Consider the following 17,494-nt stretch of genomic DNA (forward strand, 5'->3'; position numbering starts at 1 on the left):
GAGAGAGGATCCATCTGGGGCTTTCAAGGGCAGGGCATTGTGTTTTTTTCCTGCTGTACCTCGGCTTTCTTTGAACAGGCTGGGGAATGCTTTGGAGTCCAAAAGAACCTATGCAGTGGCTTATCTAAAAAAGAACCCCCAATATAAAGAACATGCAGCTGTCCCAAGCCTCTAACCCCTTATATTTGGCTCTCACTTAACTGTGACATCAACTATGGAAAAATGGCTTTGACTGCCAACGTTCACTCAACTTGGGCTATATTCAGAATGTATTCTTGTCATAGTGCATCAATTACTCTTTACAGGAAATCTTCTGGAATCTTTTAAACAGAGACAAAATTAATAGGGCACGATTCAGCCAACATTAAGTATATTTCAGTTAACTTAATTCCACCGTTGAAATGAATTGGGCTTCCAGGAGCTAAAGTCTGCTGGATTCTATTCACAGTATTTAAAAAATATCTACCTGAAGTAGCTGGGAAGTCAAACAAAACTGCTGTCCATTCTATGGAGAGCAATGCCATTTTTTTTGTTCATCTCCCACCAATACAAATCTGATTGGATTAAAATCTGATAAAGAATGTATTGTACTGGATCTCCAGTGCCAAGTGTGTGTATGCTAATTCATTCACCAACCACAGTGCAATAAATGAAGATAAAACTGTCTCCGAGCTTCATCTCACAATGCAATTCTATTCAGAGTTACTCTGGCCTAACTTGGCTTAGGACTGTACCATGAGTTACTTGGCTTGAGCAGGAATACCTGCCAAGTTGCCATTCATTGCAGTGAATTTCCATGGGCTAGGACAGACCTTCACTCTTCAGCCTATAAATAGTCCAGCATTTGAGGTCATCTGCTTGATTCCTATGCTACAATGTTGTCAAATCTCTGGCTGATGTAAAAGATAGCTCACGTGAGTATCACTCTGTTAGAGGTTATTCTTTAGCTTCTCAGTGGGGAATGAATGGAGCGGCAAGGAACGTTCATTTGTTTATCAATGAATGAAAAACATGCACTGAAAGGAGTCTTATTACTGTCATTATTAGAATGCAAATCAATAGGAAAACTAGCATTCGTTAATATGCATTATTCTGGCACCTAACTGTCTGGTTTAGTAAATTCAAAGAGAATTGACCAAGAAGGTCAGTATAGAGTGTGGAGAGAATTAAACTAACAGAACATTTCCAGTCAACATAGTAAAGCAAGTTTCGAACATAATAGATTTTTACAAGATTGGCCTTTCTTTCAACAGTGTTTCCATCTACTAGTGGCTTTGCAAAGACTTTCCTGATTCCACACCAACAGTCATAAATCCAGAGGAGTTAGCTGTGTTAGTCTGTAGTTGCAAAATAGCAAAGAGTCCAGTAGCACCTTTAAGACTAACCAACTTTATTGTAGCATAAGCTTTCGAGAGCCACAGCTCACTTCATCAGATGCATCTGATGAAGAGAGCTGTGGTTCTCAAAAGCTTATGCTACAATAAAGTTGGTTAGTCGTAAAGGTGCTCCTGGACTCTTTGCTATTTCACCCCAGCAGTGGTTCCTGCTTGCCACACCTATTACATTCTCTCACATTTTGGTATTTTGCTAGAGTGAGGTTTTCTCTCTGTTCTCTTTCTCTTGGTGGTTAGTGCTAAGCTGCCCCAGAGGCAGCAAATGAGGGGGAACAGATATAAAGGTTTGGTTTGTATCTCTGGACACCAGAGGACACTGCAGGCTGAGGGGGGCAGAGGGGTAAAGGTGTGGCTTGGGCTCTCTGGATGCCAGACAGTGCCACAGACGGAGCATACTGATCATGAAAGTAAAGACAATGGAGGAAGAACTCAGATACCAACCCCTCTGCTTGCTCTGTACCATTGGGGCTCAGACCTCAAATGCTTTTTTCTTCTAGAGAGGGCAGGCCGGATTGTATTATTTACTTATGTCATTTATAGTCCGCCTTTCTCACTGAGACTCAAGGCGGATTACACAGTATGAGGTTAATACAATCAGTATCAAGTAAGTACATTTCAATACAATACCATAAGGTAAACCTATACAAATTTAAAGACATAGCATTAGCAAGGATCCAAGACAGAGTAGAGATACTGAAGCAAAACATAATCAGTTCTAGGACTAACATTAGACAGCATGGAATGATGGTTGTACATAGGAGTACATATTTAAAGCAGCAGATAATATATGAGGCAAAAATGGTGATGAAGTCTATGATCCCCAACTTGTTAGTGAAGCACCTGAGACCCCATCCCTACAATACAGCCCTCCCATTTGAGTAAAAAGCCTTTTTGAATAGTTCGGTTTTGCATCGTTTACAGAAAGCCAGGAGAGTGGGGGCTCTTCTGACTTCCTCAGGCAGGTCATTCCACAGGATAGGGGCCACCACAGAGAAAGCTCTTGTACAGGCTGCTGCTGACTTCACCTGTTTGTTTTATATATATAAATTTATTCTCTGCCTGATTAGTTACTAGCTTCTTGTTTCCTTGCAGAGGGTGCAGCGTTCCTGCATCAGTCCTTAATTATCTATCCTTATTCTGTGGCTTAAATAATTGTTGTAATGTTATAATTACCCTGATTTAGATGGCCCAGGATAGCCTGATCTTGTCAGATCTTGGAAGCTAAGCAGGGTCGGCCCTGGTTAGTACTTGGATGGAGACCAACAAGAAAGGCCAGGGTTGAAACTCGGAGGCAGGCAATGGCAAACCACCTCTGTTAGTCTTTTGCCTTGAAAACCCCCTGAGGGACCACCATAAGTTAAATGTGACTTGATGGGACTTTACTAAACACAATGTTGTAATTGCACAACTATGATCATATTTTTAAATATATATAAGCAGTTGCTTTTGGTGCCAAAGAAAAGCAGTAATTAAAGCCCCCTCCCTGAACCACAGCTGATAATTAAGGAAAACCAAAGTAAACATGGTAATCAGGAAGTAATTTATAAAGCAACCAAGTGGAGGCAGCTGTACCACAAAGGAGCAAAATTTAAAGCAACAGCACCACTACTAAGAAGAAGTTAGTGCATTTTGCAGATTTAGCATTTATTAAAATACTTTTGCCTTGCTTTTTGACTCAACAGCCCTCACCACTTTCTGCTGATGTGGTATACTGTACATCTCAGCAAGTTACATGATTACATCCTACCAGGCACAAACTACTTGGGAGCAGTAACTTTCAAAGCTCCCAAGAACGATCAGGCAAGGAACGAATTGGTCCGGCTACAGAAAAATACCCATTTCACCTTCTGAGAGTCAGCACGGTGTAGTGGTTAGAGTGTCAGATTAGGATCCGGGAGACCAAGGTTCAAATCCTCATTCGGACGTGGAAGCTTGCTGGATGACCTTGGGTCCGTTAACCACCCTCAGCCTCACCTACGTCACCGGGTTGTTATGATGATAAAAGGAGGACAGGAGAACAAAGTAAGCCGCTTTGTGTCCCCACTGAAGTTAGTAAATAAATAAATAATCCTTATCCTGTCTGTAAAAGGAGACCTAGTACTGTAGTGGAAAGACAATTGTGGAACACTCCTGCGATATCAGGGTAGTTTTGCTGATAAGAAAAACGTGCCATTAAGTCGCAACCAACTCATGGTGACCCTAGCCGTGTCAGTCTTTAGCATTGGATCAATTTAAATTAAACCTTTAGGCAAATTTTTTCCTCATGAGTTTTAGAGTTGAGGGGAGGGGTGATCTCAATCCTGAAGTCCTATCAGAGAATATTTTAGCAGTAGCCCCATGTGCCACATCTGATGTTCTTGAACAAAGAAAACAGAACCCCCAAATGGGGCACCATTCTCTTCGTAACTCCAGGGCACCACTTACTGAGGAGCCCAACTAGGCCTGAGAGAGTCAGACATGTTTTTAGTTTACTCACATATATACCCCATTCACATCTAAAGGAAGGGGGGCTCAATTTTAACATCATAAGGGGGGTGGAGAAGGGGAAATTAACCTTCCCAGATTTACCTTACTGTTCATTCTGTTGTCTGAAGCTCTTTTCTCCTCAGCCAGTACTGAAGCCCTGGAGAGATAAAGTGAGGAAACAAAAGAGAGAGTTCCAGCTCTTTCACATACACATTTTGTAAAAATTAGATCCATGCATTCCATATAGGGAAAAAAACCAGAATGTCCACCATCTTTTGAGATATAAAAGTGTTTGTTAATTTTGCACAGATACACAGAACCAGGGTCTTTAAAGATCTAGTGGCATTGCAATCACTCGGGGACAATAAGTATTTGTGCCATGCGTTACGAAGAATGGAATCCAAAAAACTTCATGTCCAAAGAAGTCATACGTAAAGCATCATGGAACAGATGATCGGACTTTCTATGTGGTGTCATGATCCTCAGTGACTGCTAGGGTCGGACTTCCCTGCTCCCATTGTCCAATGCTCCTAAGCATCGAAACATTTGTGGTGAGGGACACATCTTATTTTTAAAACCCTGTTATGGAAGGAGGACAAGGCCTGGAGAGAGTGTTTGACAGTTGACAATGTCCATCAGGCTGCTTAGTGGCCATGCTCAGGGGGGTAAAAATAGATAGGGTTACCTCATGGCTTTCAGCAGCAATGCCAGGGAGACAAAGGGGAAGCTTTAAAAGGCCAGCGGAGTCGCAATCAAAGGGCTCGGGATCTTTTTCAGTTTTGGTTCAGCTCCAGAAGGGAGCTGCTCCGCTTTGCTCTTTCTCTTTATGGAGAGCTGCAAGTTAAAAAGGGTATGTGACATGCCCTCCTCTCCCAGCCTGGATGCTGCTTTCAAGAGCTTGGACCAACCATATGCAGGTACTAGTTTCCTTCCTCTGCCCAACTTCAGAAAGCGAGGAGCCTTTCCCCCTTCCTCTGTCATGGTGTGTTTTGTGGTGTTCTCAGATGGCTTGCTTTTGACATTTTGGAACATGGGACTGGGAGGGGAACAAAGTGGAAATGTCAAGGAGCCATATATCTTCTTCTTTGAACCTCTTGGCGCCACCAAATTGCCTGCCAGTGAAACTGATGGGCAGTAGCTCCAGGACAGACAAAAGGAAGTAACTTCTTCGCGCACTGTGTAATGACCTGATGGGACTCGCTGTCATAAAAGGCGGATGGTCCCAAGCTCAGGTGATTTTTTTTAAAGGGTTAGACTAATTCATCCAGAATATCAAGGATCCTCAGCCGTGATAACTAAATGGAGGTTCAGAGGTAGAGTAACTCTGAATATCTGTGGCTGCAAGGGGGAAGGGGAACAGGGCCTTTCATGCCCTGCTCGTGGGTTTGGTTGGCTGCTATTAGAAACAGGACAGACTTTTGATCTGATACAGCAGAGATTGGCTTCTGTTCTGATTAAAAGTACAAGGTTGAGTTCCCCTTGGAATTTCCACTGATCTGTCTCCTTTCCACTTCCTGCTTCCCTTCTGATGATGGTAATCGTGTTACTGCCCAGCTAGAAAAGGGAAGCAAAAGGGGGTTGGTCTGCTGAACCTTTTCATCTTCGTTTTTTGGAGCGATTAAGAGTTATATTGTGGACTGTTGGCTGGTGCTGATGGAATTGTCCCTCCCTCCATTTCATACCTCAGCTGAGCTCTCAATTCTGTCTTCTTTTCTTTCCTCGTCGCATTCAGAAAACGAGTCCTCTGGAGGTTAGGGATCCATTTCTTTTATTACCAATGCCACGCTTTGCCCTGAGCTCTTGGGGTAGGGCAAATTACCAGTAACATTTAATAAAACGGCAAGCCACTGTAGCCCATGGCCGAAGAAGATGACTATTGACAGTTACTGGCCTTGGTTGACCTCCTGCTTGACTGAAGTAATTTAACAAGGTCTATAGAGCTTCTGTGGTATTTTCAGCATTCCCTTTCGCAGCACTACCCAAAAAAGGCCTGTGGAATTTAGAGCTGGTTGTCTGCCCTTGCACTGGACAGTGGAACTGATAACATTTTTTAACCAGATTGTATCTTAATGGGTGTCATTCTGAAATGGATGGAAAATTGGACAAGGCCTTGCTTTCGTCTTCTGTGGACAGAGCTTTCATGAGCTGAACCAGTCTCCGAAAAAGTTTGATGATTTCAGGGCCTTGGGTTTGTCTTGCAGTTTGGTTATTTTGTTTTTTTTTAATAAATTTTTATTGGATGGGTTCACAAACATACACAAGAATCATTATCATTTTCTACCCTATAACATTTTCCCCATCCTTCCCCCCCCTTTTCTGGTGACTCCCAGCAGTTTTCCATACCCAACTTAATCTAAAAAGTATATCATATAAATTCTTAAAGTCTATAATGTATATCTATATTATACATACTAATCAAATCTCTTTATTTATCTTAACTATCTACACTTACTATATTACTTATCTTAATTAAAAATATAAAAATTATATAAGTAATAATAGGTACATATACTAACTAAAAAATACATATATATGTGTAACATACTATTCCTTACATACCAATTATCTATATAATCTGTATTTCACATATATTCCCTATAACCTTATTACTCAAACTTATACTCCCCTGTAAATATACTATACTAATCCAATAAAATACAGTAAAATATACCCTTTTAAACTTAAGTAAGTTTCTATCTCCCCTTCAATTCTCCAAAGACCACAATTTTCCCTTCATGTCCCACTTTTTCTCCACATATTTCTTAAATTTTTCCCAGCTTAATGTATAGTCCAATTCTTCTTGTTCTTTCAATTTCCTTGTTAATTTGTCCATTTCTGCCATATTCAAAACTTTCAGAATCCAGTCTTCCATAGATGGTATCTCCTGAGTCTTCCACAGCTGTGCATAACACATTCTGGCCGCCGTAATCATGTAAAACACCATAACTCTGTCCATTTTATCAAAATCTTCTAGGTTCATACATAGTAATAGCAATTCCGGGGTTTTATTTATATTCCTTTGTAAAATATCTGACATAACTTTAATTATATCCCCCCGGAACTGCTTAGCCTTATCACAAGTCCACCACATATGATAAAATGAACCTTCATGCTGTTTACATTTCCAACATTTATCAGACATCTGGCTATTGCAGTTTGGTTATTTTGGAAGGATGTATATCAAGTATGAATGCTGTTCATGTAGGAGGAAGCAGAAAAGGTAAATAAAATACATACTGCAGCTAACGTAGGTTTTACCTTTGCATTACAAATAAAGGCCGATTCCAGATGGCCAGAAATTGCGGTTTCTCTGAGGAAATAATCGCTTACCGGCCACACGTTCACTTTCGTCCCCATCCGCTTTGTCTCGCAGCGTGCTGTGCCATCCCGCTTCCGGAGGTACCCGGGATTGGTTGTTTCCTCCCCGTCACAGTTGACGTCGGGGGCCTTCATTGGTTCGCATTTCAGTTTTTTTTAAAAAAAATTTTTATGTGTTTTGCGCAAATGCAAATGTGCAGATATGCGAATATGCAGCGTCAACTTTTGTGCATTTGTGCATTTGTGCGCATTTGCGCAGTTCGATGTGCGCAAACGTGCGACTGCGCAAATGGCACCTGGTTTTTAAAAAAAAATTAAGGGAATATTGTTGCCGGCCAGCCGGCAAAGGAAGGAAGGAAAGGGGAGGGCCTCTCCATGGCGATGAAGCGTCCAGAAGTGTGCAAACACGCAATACGGCATTCACACCGTCCGCTTCTGGAGCGCTACACAGCACCATGATCCAGAGGTAAGCAGGGACGGGACATTACAGGTTTTTACGAGTGAGGTCGCTGGAAAAGCGAAAGCACTCGCTTTATTTGTGCCCGTCTGGAATCGGCCAAAGTTTAAAATAAAACTGATTAAGTCATCCCTGTGAAATCCCTGAAACGTTTCCATTGGAGATTTTATTCCTTGCCTTTTAAAAAATGGTTTCTATTAAGATAGCCTCTCAGATACTAGTGAATGTTTTGTTCTGTTTTGCTTTTTTTTTTTCCAGCAGAGAAATCAAAATGGGCAATAAGTCTTCAGTGAAATTAAGCGGAATTGTGACAGGGTGTTAAATTTATTTGAAGGACACAACAAACCTAAAGGTGGTTAAGGAAGCAAAGAAAGACACACATTTAAAAGAAATATGGTAACCAAATAAACAAGTGCTGCTCTAGATTCTAAAGATAAGGGCTTTTTTTCTGGGAAAAGAGGTGGTGGAACTCAGTGGGTTGCCCTCAGAGAAAATGGTCACATGGCTGGTGGCCCTGCCCCCTGATCTCCAGACAGAGGGGAGTTTAGATTGCCCGTGGAGGTCAATCTCAACTCCCCTCTGTCTGGAGATCGGGGTGGGGCCACCAGCCATGTGACCATTTTCAAGAGGTTCCGAAACTCCATTCCCCCGCGTTCCCCCTGAAAAAAAGCCCTGCTAAAGATGCTTTATTTTCACTGCAGAAGGCTGCCTTCGGGGGAGAAGGGAGAAAGGTCTGCAGCCGCTTCAGCCCACCATCTACTCCCCCTCTCAGTGCCTCTGCTGTATGGCAGTGGGGGAAGAGGGCACACATTCCCCAGTATTAAGGCAATGACGGGGCTAGCCTTGGACAGAACCTGAACCTATATGCACATCCCATTACTCTGTGGGTGACAATGCACAGGAGGGCAAATCTGGTTGCCTTGGCCATAGGTCCAGAGGAGTTAGCCGTGGAGTTGCAAAATAGTAAAGAGTCCAGGAGCACCTTTAAGACTAACCAACTTGATTGTAGCATAAGCTTTCGAGAACCACAGCTCTCTTCGTCAGATGCGAGGAATCTGACAAAGAGAGCTGTAGTCCTCGAAAGCTTATGCTACAATAAAGTTGCTTAGTCTTAAAGGTGCTCCTGGACTCTTTACTACTTGGCAATAGGGAATGCATTTCCTCTTCTTTTCCCTTCCCCCACCTCTCACAAATAGTTTTACATCCTTTGCCAAGAGATGTCAAAAATTGCCCAAAAGAGGGGCAACTTTATTTCATAGCACAATGAAAATGCTCACAAAACAGCTTCCTTCCCCCTTGCCCCAATTTTGGTTCACCTCTAGAGTAACTCCATTTCTTTAAGACCTGTTTCTCATTTGGAACAGAAGCCTGAAGGAAAATTCTGCAAACATTCTGCACTCTGATATGCAAATAAGGGCTACCATGTGACCTTTCATTTGCATACTTGAATATGGATCTTGAAGGGCGACTGTAGTGGGGAGGGGGAACTCTTCGAGAAAAGCAGAGGAGAAGGAGGCACTTGATAGAATTGCTTCCTCTTCTGTAGTTTTACAGAAGCTAAGGCTGAGGAAGTGAGGAAGACTCCTTGAATGGAGTGCTCAGGAACAAACCGAACAAAAAGAAGGCTCCCTACTGAATTCAATGTGGACTGTTTTCTAGAGGTCTGACTTCGGATATAAACCAATCAAAATCTGTGCCTCTTGAATACAAACACTGGAAGCAATTAAAATAGGATTATATACATTACTTAGATATAATGAGGGGGGGGCAGTTCATTCTCTATATTCTACTGCCTTGCTGATGCTGTTTCATGAAGGCCAATTCACACATTACAAAGTTCTTGTGTTCCCCCGCCCCCCATGTGGCCACCATGGGTGCTGCTGGTCAGACACGCACCGGGAGTTGTGTGCTCCTTCAAAACTTGGGCAAGTGGGGACCCAATGCAAGGAACGGATGCTTGGAGTACCCCCATTCCATTTTCCTGACCCAGAATGGTCCTGGGGACCTGCTCTTTTCCCCGCTGGGAGAACTTGCATGTACTGAAGACTACTATACTAATGGTTTCCCTCAGTAGGGCAAATAGCAGATCCCTGGGGGCATTTCAGGTCAGGAAATGGCATAGCAGGTGTGTTCAGCCACCTCTCCCTGTGCTCCATGGTCCACATGTGAATAGGCCACCTAGGAATCGGCACATCCCTAGGAATTAATTTCCTAGCATGGAACTTCCAGACATGGGGGGTGGAGGTTACCAGGACTTTGTAATGTGAACTGGCCACAATCGGGGTTGGACAAAGAGCAGCAAGATGGTGGAGGGAGAGGGAAGAGAGAAAAACAACTGAAAATGGAAGTGACAGAGATGCTGATCAACCAGCGGTTAATTTTCCCATCTTTCCACCAAACAGGATTATTCCAGTAGGTTTCTGCATCCAGTGTTTCTGCCAGTCATTGGTCTGTTTTGGATCCCATCAAGAGATGGTGGAACTCAGTGGGTTGCCAGCACAGGGGGCAACTCTTGGCGGGAGGTGGTGGCCCTGGTACCACATCTGCGCGGGCAAAGTGCATGCATGCTCCCAGGGCCAATGACGTCACTTTGGGTCAGTGGAACAAGGGGGGAGTTTTTAAAAGTTTAAATCGCCCTCGGTGAAAATGGTCACATGGCTGGTGGCCCCGCCCCCCTGATCTCCAGACAGAGAGGAGTTTAGATTGCTCTCCGCGCCACTCCAGCAGCACGGAGGGCAATCTAAGCTCCCCTCTGTCTGAAGATCAGGGGGCGGGGCCACCAGCCATGTGACCATTTTCAAGAGGTTCTGGAACTCGGTTCCACCGTGTTCCAGCTGAAAAAAAGCCCTGGATCCCATATTTGCTATTAACTTGTATATGTTCATTAAGTTCTCAATAAGGAACTTTACATTTACAGGCTCTCTTATGTTTACTTTGCATTGCAATTGCTCAACTGTGCATGAGATGATACGATTTTAAGTCCTTGCCTTTCTAAGGTTCCAGTTACCGCCCCCATGCCTATTCTTTCTGTTAGAAATATCATTACCTGTCAAACAGAGGCTCATTCTTTTATTTGGCCGATATTTAGTAAAAGTAATCCCTTGGGGTGAGGAAGACTATAATCCCTGAGTTTTTCATACCAGTTAGACAAGAAAATAAAAGTCCAGAAGTGTCTTTAAGAAATAAAGATAGGGACACTTTCTCCATTCTGCCTATAATTTGGCAAGATGGATCCTACGGGGTAAGGTACAATACTTGAGGATTTCGTGAGTTTCACATTAAAACCAATAGAAATGGTTAAAGAATAGAAAAATCTGAAGACAAGTAATACAGGCTAAAACGTAAATACAATTTTGGTACATAACCCCATAATTTTCTTCTTTAAAGAGGTGGAATGTTTTTGTAAATTCTGGAATCATATCTGCAGGGCCCCCCCCCCCCCACGATTTAAAACACGATTCCCTGCAGAGCTCTGACCGTGTCCCTTTTTCCATCCCTTGCAGAGCTTCACCGCAGCGAGAGCATGCAGGAGAAGAATGTGAAAGAAGCCAAAACAAAATGCCGAACCATCGCATCCCTGCTGACAGATGCACCCAACCCTCATTCCAAGGGAGTCCTGATGTTCAAAAAGCGTAGGCAGAGGGCCAAGAAGTACACCCTGGTCAGTTTTGGGAGTGTTGACGAAGACCGTTGCTATGATGAAGAAGACGGCGTCTTCCCAACCAGTGAGTCTGAGTTTGACGAGGAAGGCTTCTCCGATGCTAGGAGTTTAACCAATCACTCTGACTGGGACAACACCTACCTCGATATGGAGAAGCCCAAGGAACAGGCTGCACAAGAGCAGCCTCAACAAGGCCTCACTGATGCCTCAGGCAGGGGGGCACAGTTATTTGAGCAGCAAAGACAGAAGGCTGGTAGACACACTTTGGAGAACGTCCCTCCCCAAAAGTCAGAGGAACAGCTCCCGCCACCAGTTCTCCTGCTCACCCCCAGCGTGGGGCATCGTGAAACACTTACTCCACAGAAGGCAGAGAAGGCCCCGCTGAACATCCAAGTTGAAGCTGTACAAGTCTCCAGCCAACTGCCGTCCCCTAGCCCTGCTCAGCTCCAGTCTCCCACTGCCATCTTTGGAGGAGGAGGTGGTTCTCAGGTACCTCCAAGTACCACGGGTCTCTTCAACAGATCTGCCCGGCCCTTCGCTCCTGGTTTCTCAGGGCAGCGGCCTGTGACTTCCTCTGTTGTGTTCAGGCCCTCCGTGCCAAGGAAAAACCACGAGGGCCAAGGTGGACAGAGAACTGCTGTGGCTCCTTTCTCCCCTGCCTCACCAGGGACCTCTGTGCTTCCTTCCACTCCATCGGCGACGCAGCCTCCCGGCCTGGCAAGCACCTCGGTGTCTCTGTACATCCCAACCACACCAACTTCTCTGCAATCATCAGCAAGCAACTTACGAACTGGAAACTCAGCAGAGGCCAAGCCATCTTCCAGCACGGCAAGAACCTCCACTGCTTCCATATACCTGTCGAATCCCTCCAGACCAGCTGGAGATGCGGTCGCTAGTAAGTCTTTGGCACCATCGTTGTCTTCACAATTAGCTCAAGGGACAACTTCTTCCTCTCTGAACATCAGCCCAGTCCCAGCACAGCCCAGCCAGCCTCCAATCCAGCCAGCCACTGGTGTGGCCCCAGCCACTCCACGGCCTGCTTCTGAGCCTCCCAGCTCCAGGGAGCAGAGGATTGCCGTGCCAGGCCCCAGAACGGGCATCTTGCAGGAAGCCCGTCGACGGAGCAGCAAGAAGCCCATGTTCAAGTCTGTAGAGGAGAAGAAAAAGAATTCGCCTAACCCAGAGTTGCTCTCTCTAGTGCAGAACCTGGATGAAAAGCCCAAAGGCGATCAACACGGGGCCGGCTTTGAGTCTGGGCCAGAGGAAGACTTCCTCAGTCTAGGGGCAGAAGCCTGCAATTTCATGCAGTCTTCTGCCCGCAAGTTCAAGACCCCGCCCCCAGTAGCCCCTAAACCCCAGCAAGGAAAAGGCCCCGGTGGACTTGTGAACGGGTCGTCTCCTTCACATGACATACCACATTTGAAGGGGAAAGGGGCAGAGCTTTTTGCCAAGCGACAGAGCCGCATGGACAAGTATGTGGTGGAAGCAGCGCCAACACCAGCCCTAAAGCCCCGGACCCCATCCCCCACTCCTTCCCTGCCTTCCTCTTGGAAGTATTCCCCAAACATCCGTGCCCCACCTCCCATTGCTTATAACCCACTGCATTCCCCGTTTTATCCCTTGGCAGCCAACAAGTCTCAGGCTGCCAAAGCAGAGAGCAAAGTGAAAAAGGCCCCCAGCCAGAAATCAGGGATCAAGGCCATTGATTTCCTACGGCACCAGCCGTACCAGCTCAAGTCTGCCATGTTCTGTTTCGGGGAGACACCAGGCTCTGCTGTCCAGACCTCTGCAGCACAGCCAGCCCAACAGTCCAGTCTATCCTTCACCCCAGCCAAACAAGCACCCATCAAAACCGCCAGGACCTACGAGATCCGTCGCTTCTCCACACCTGCCCCCGTGCCCACTTCAGGCAGCTTGGCTCCTACAGTATTGGCTCCCCGCTCTGCTACCACATTAGATGAGCCAATATGGAGGGTAGAAATGACCTCCGCTTCTGCACCTGTTTCTCCCGGGCCCTTCCAGACGGCTCCTGCCCAATATCAAAGCTCTCCTGAACTCAACAAGGCAGGCAGAGGGGCGTCGCCAAATCCACCCTCGTTGCCTTCTGGTTTCCAAGTTGCTAGGCCCAGGTTCTCAGCTGCCCAGACTGGGATGCAGGCGCATGTCTGGAGACCAGGCTCTGGTCATAAATGAAACCAGGTGTCCCTATCACATTCACACATTGTATTTTTTTAGGTGTATACCCAAGATTTAAGTGTACATCTAAAAATGAAAAATTTAAGCAGAACAAATGGGTGGTTGAAATGCTGTATCATAGGATTGGCTGTGGCTCACTGGAGCATACATTTTCAGTGAAATCCTAAGCAAAGTTACTCCAGGCTAAGCCCATTGATTTCAGCGGGCTTAGACTGGAGTAACTCTGCTTAGGATCCCTCTGTTTGTGGCAAACCCAGGTTTGCTTCTGTGTAATGTGTGAACTGGCCGGATTCAAATTCTCCTGAACAAAATCTTTTCCCTACCTTCCTAAGCTGAATTTCTGTGAATCAGGGTAATTAATCTAAGGCAAATGGGGAGGGAAGCGGCTTCCCTTCCAGAATTCCTCATTCTCTGGTCCCTCCATTTTTTTTTACTTGCAACGTTTCCAAGAGATTTCATAAAGTAGGGAGAAAAGCAGTGAAAAATATAAGCATACGGCAGAAGCTGAGAGCAACACTCCCCATGCAGTAAAATCCAGTGTCACATGGGCCCAGCTGAGAGCCGATAACCCTTCAAAAACAAATAACAGTGAGATGTAGCCGCTGTGGCTTACACTAGTGGCTTTCATATAGTATACCAAGAGAATCTGGGGTGTCCTGGAGTTTGTTGTGGGTCCTTGGTGCAGTAAAGTAATGGAGGGCAAGTGTCCCTGAAGGGCAGCTTGCCCACCACTACTGAAATGTGCAGCTGATGGGAGTTTGGGCTGCATTGGGTGGTGTGGTCTCAGCTCACACTGGCCTTTGAGGCCTACATTTGTCACAATAATGGGAATGCAGGAGATATTTGACACAGGTGTATCTGCAGGGAGAACGGTGCAGAACCTGCCCTGTACCTGCCAGTTCTCCACTGCAATGCCTTCCCCGAAGGTCAATTTTGGAGTTTGGAGGGGGGGAAGATTAAAATGGCTATGGAGAGCATTTGTTTGGGAGAATCAGTGTCACCCCTGCATTGCCTCCAGGTTATATCCCTGCCTCCTCCTCATTAAGTGGCAAAGATAGTTTCCCACCTCCCATTGGCCTCATAAGATGTAGTTCTCCTGTGGTTTTCCTTAGATCATGCCCCAGAATTATCTGCAACACACATGCACATGCGCTCGCATGCATGCGCACACACACAGTCTCCTCAATGGACAAGACAGACACAACTCCTGATTTACACAAATGATGCACGAAGTAGTAAATGATTAAATGAAATGGGACAGGAGGCCCAAATTTCTTCCTTTGCAGGCAGAATGCTCTGTTCCCTCCCCCCCTCCCCCTTCATACAAGCATCACAAAGATTGCTAGGGCCAAGAAGAAATGGGATGCAAGAATCAGAGGTAGAAAAGACCCCTGAGAGCCCCTGCTTCTCCTCACAGAAAGAAGAATTCTTTATTCTACCATTTCTGGCTTCAAGAGAAGTATTAACACACGGGGGATATTCTAATACGTCCTCACGTCACAACTATTTCCCCTTGGGCAGAAGTAGAAAGAACTTTTGTGGAGGAATCACAGAAGGAGAGACTGGATTTTGGAGAGCCGTCACACGAAAGGAAGACCAGTCGTGGTCTTGTGGATTTTGGAATGTTGGGAACGGCACGGATCCCTCGCTGGAGTCGGACATTGTTAAAGGGAGGGAGGAATGTCTGAACGTTCATGGTTTGTGCAACAGGATTTGCAATCCTACCCTGGCTCCTTGGTACAACATATGACAATGGGCCCTACTGACCACCCGTAGCAGTACAGGGCCCCCTTCCCCTAGAGCAGAAGGGAGCAGCATAGGCCAAGTATTTCACATCCATGCATGGCTGGAGTATCGGGGCTGGGAAGATAAAGAGTTCGATGCGAGTTTCTCGAAGGACCATTGTGGACATGTGTGGAGTTTCCTTTCATCCTTGGAAGAAGCTGCTGGCTGTGCAAAAAGAGACGGGATTAACCCCTGTAATATCTTGGCTTTCTGTCAGTATCATGTGGTGCCTGAATGTGGCCTCTCTATTAGGAGCTTATATGCATTAAGAATCTGTAAAATCTCAAGCAAACAATGCCCCTTTCTCCCCAATATTTATCGATCAGTTAAAATACTATGGTAGGGAGATTTGTTGAGCAGGGAGCAGTAAAGTCATCCTGATACAACGCAGCCTAGCTGGGTTAAGGTTAGGATTCCCAAGGAAAAATACATGTATGTATAATGTAACACTGATTTGAACAGTGCCTGTGCGTTTGGCCACTCTCCTATATCCAGGGAAGCCGGACTCATGCTTTTCTGATCATTTTATATCACAGACAAAAGCACATATGCCATCCCAAATCTATGTACCGCGTAGGTTACCAAGTCCGGGTTGGGAAATTCCTGGAGATTTGTGGGGGTGGAGCCTGAGGTGGATGAGGGTTGAGGAGGGGAGGGGCCTCCGTGAGATACAAGGCCATAGATTCCACTTTCTAAAGCAGCCCTTTTCTCCTGGGGAACTGCTCTCTTTCACATCTACACCCCAAGGCTGCCATTGACTACAGATGCCCAGAGTGCTGTGGAGCGGCTGGGGGCACCCTTCATGCCATGGCACTGACACCCCTCTTGGAAATGCTCTTGACTGGCAGGAAACATGCTGATACCAGAGCTATATTTTGGGGTGAGATGTGATGGTGTGAACACTAAAACTGGCTGCTGGAACTAGGGGAAACGTGGGGGAGAGGCAATCCCGTTCTCCCTACTCCACAGTTTCCTCTAGTTTGAAGGCAAGTAGGATGTTGTGGAGGGGAGATGACCACATAGCCAGAATCTTAAAGAGGAGCCTGAAAATAAAAGAGAACAGCAGGCTGGAAAAAGCCGAAGGAGGAATCCAGTCCCAAGGTATTAACTTACATTGTGTAATCCGCTTTGAGTCTCAGTGCGAAAGGCAGACTGGGGGTGGGGGGAGAAGGAAAGAGAGAATAAGGCACCTTGTACCCTGGAAAAATTCACAACCTGAACTAGTAATGCAGGAAATAATACTTCAATGCTTGTACCGGGTGAGAATCTCTTGGGGTTTCCATCATTTTCTCGCATCTAGACCCATTTGGAACTCACACCAGAGAACTCTCCATTGTGTTTCTCATAGATTCTCTTGTAAGCCATTTGTTGTCTAGAACTGGCACTTCTCTGCAAGAAATGAACATTTTCCACCTGTAGTTTGCCAGAACACACATCACTAACCGAAGAGAGGAATGTGCCCACAACAGCTTCGCTCAAGCAAGGCCATTAAACTGGAGTAATTATAGAACTTGCTCTGTCGTTTCAAAAAAAATTTTTTTTTTCTTTTGAAGTTAAGTCATTTTACAACTGCTTGTGCTGAGGAATAAACGTCTGAAATGCACTTTACCAGCTGCTTTGATTGCTTTTTCACTGTCAAGTTCTCACACTTTCTGATCCCCACCATTTTTGTGCTTAGACATCTTGACTGATGCCGTTTATATTCAAACAAACTGACTCTGTATTTTTACTGATTTTTAAAACTGAAAGACATGCTTGCTTTATCAGCAAAACTGCCAATTGAAAATAATCAGAGATACGGTTTAATAACAACAACAATAATAACATTTGATTTATATACCACTCTTTAGGACAACTTAATGCCCACTCAGAACGGTTTACAAAGTTTGTCGCCGCAACAATCACCCTGTGAGTGGGGCTGAGAGAGCTCTGAGAAGTTGTGACTGACCCAAGGTCACCCAGCTGGCTTCAAGTGGAGGAGTGGGGAATCAAACCTGGTTCTCCAGATTAGAGTCCTACTACTCTTAACCTGGTTCTGAGGGCCAAGCTACAAGTGACGCCTGACACAGGTTGGACACTTGTCAGCTTCCCTCAAGTTTTGATGGGAAATGTAGGCATCCTGGTCTAGCAGCTTGGCTCTCTGACTGCTGTCCAATGGACTTTTCAACTGTCACTTGTCCAACATTCCGCCAAGCTGCCTACATTTCCCATCAAAAC

General features: G+C 45.3%; 1 protein-coding gene across 1 annotated transcript in view; it reads left to right on the forward strand.

Annotated features, from left to right (window-relative positions):
- The window catches only part of SYNPO2L (synaptopodin 2 like), a 57,274-nt gene extending 40,394 nt beyond the window's left edge, over positions 1-16,880 (forward strand). The window contains exon 4 of the mRNA XM_054984086.1: positions 11,139-16,880. Within this exon, the coding sequence (XP_054840061.1) occupies positions 11,139-13,489 (2,351 nt within the window). The 3' untranslated portion in view covers positions 13,490-16,880. The remainder of the gene's footprint in view (positions 1-11,138) is intronic.
- The last annotated feature ends 614 nt before the right edge of the window (positions 16,881-17,494 follow it).

Source organism: Eublepharis macularius, chromosome 6 (assembly GCF_028583425.1).
Source record: "Eublepharis macularius isolate TG4126 chromosome 6, MPM_Emac_v1.0, whole genome shotgun sequence".
In the NCBI taxonomy this organism is placed as follows: domain Eukaryota; kingdom Metazoa; phylum Chordata; class Lepidosauria; order Squamata; family Eublepharidae; genus Eublepharis; species Eublepharis macularius.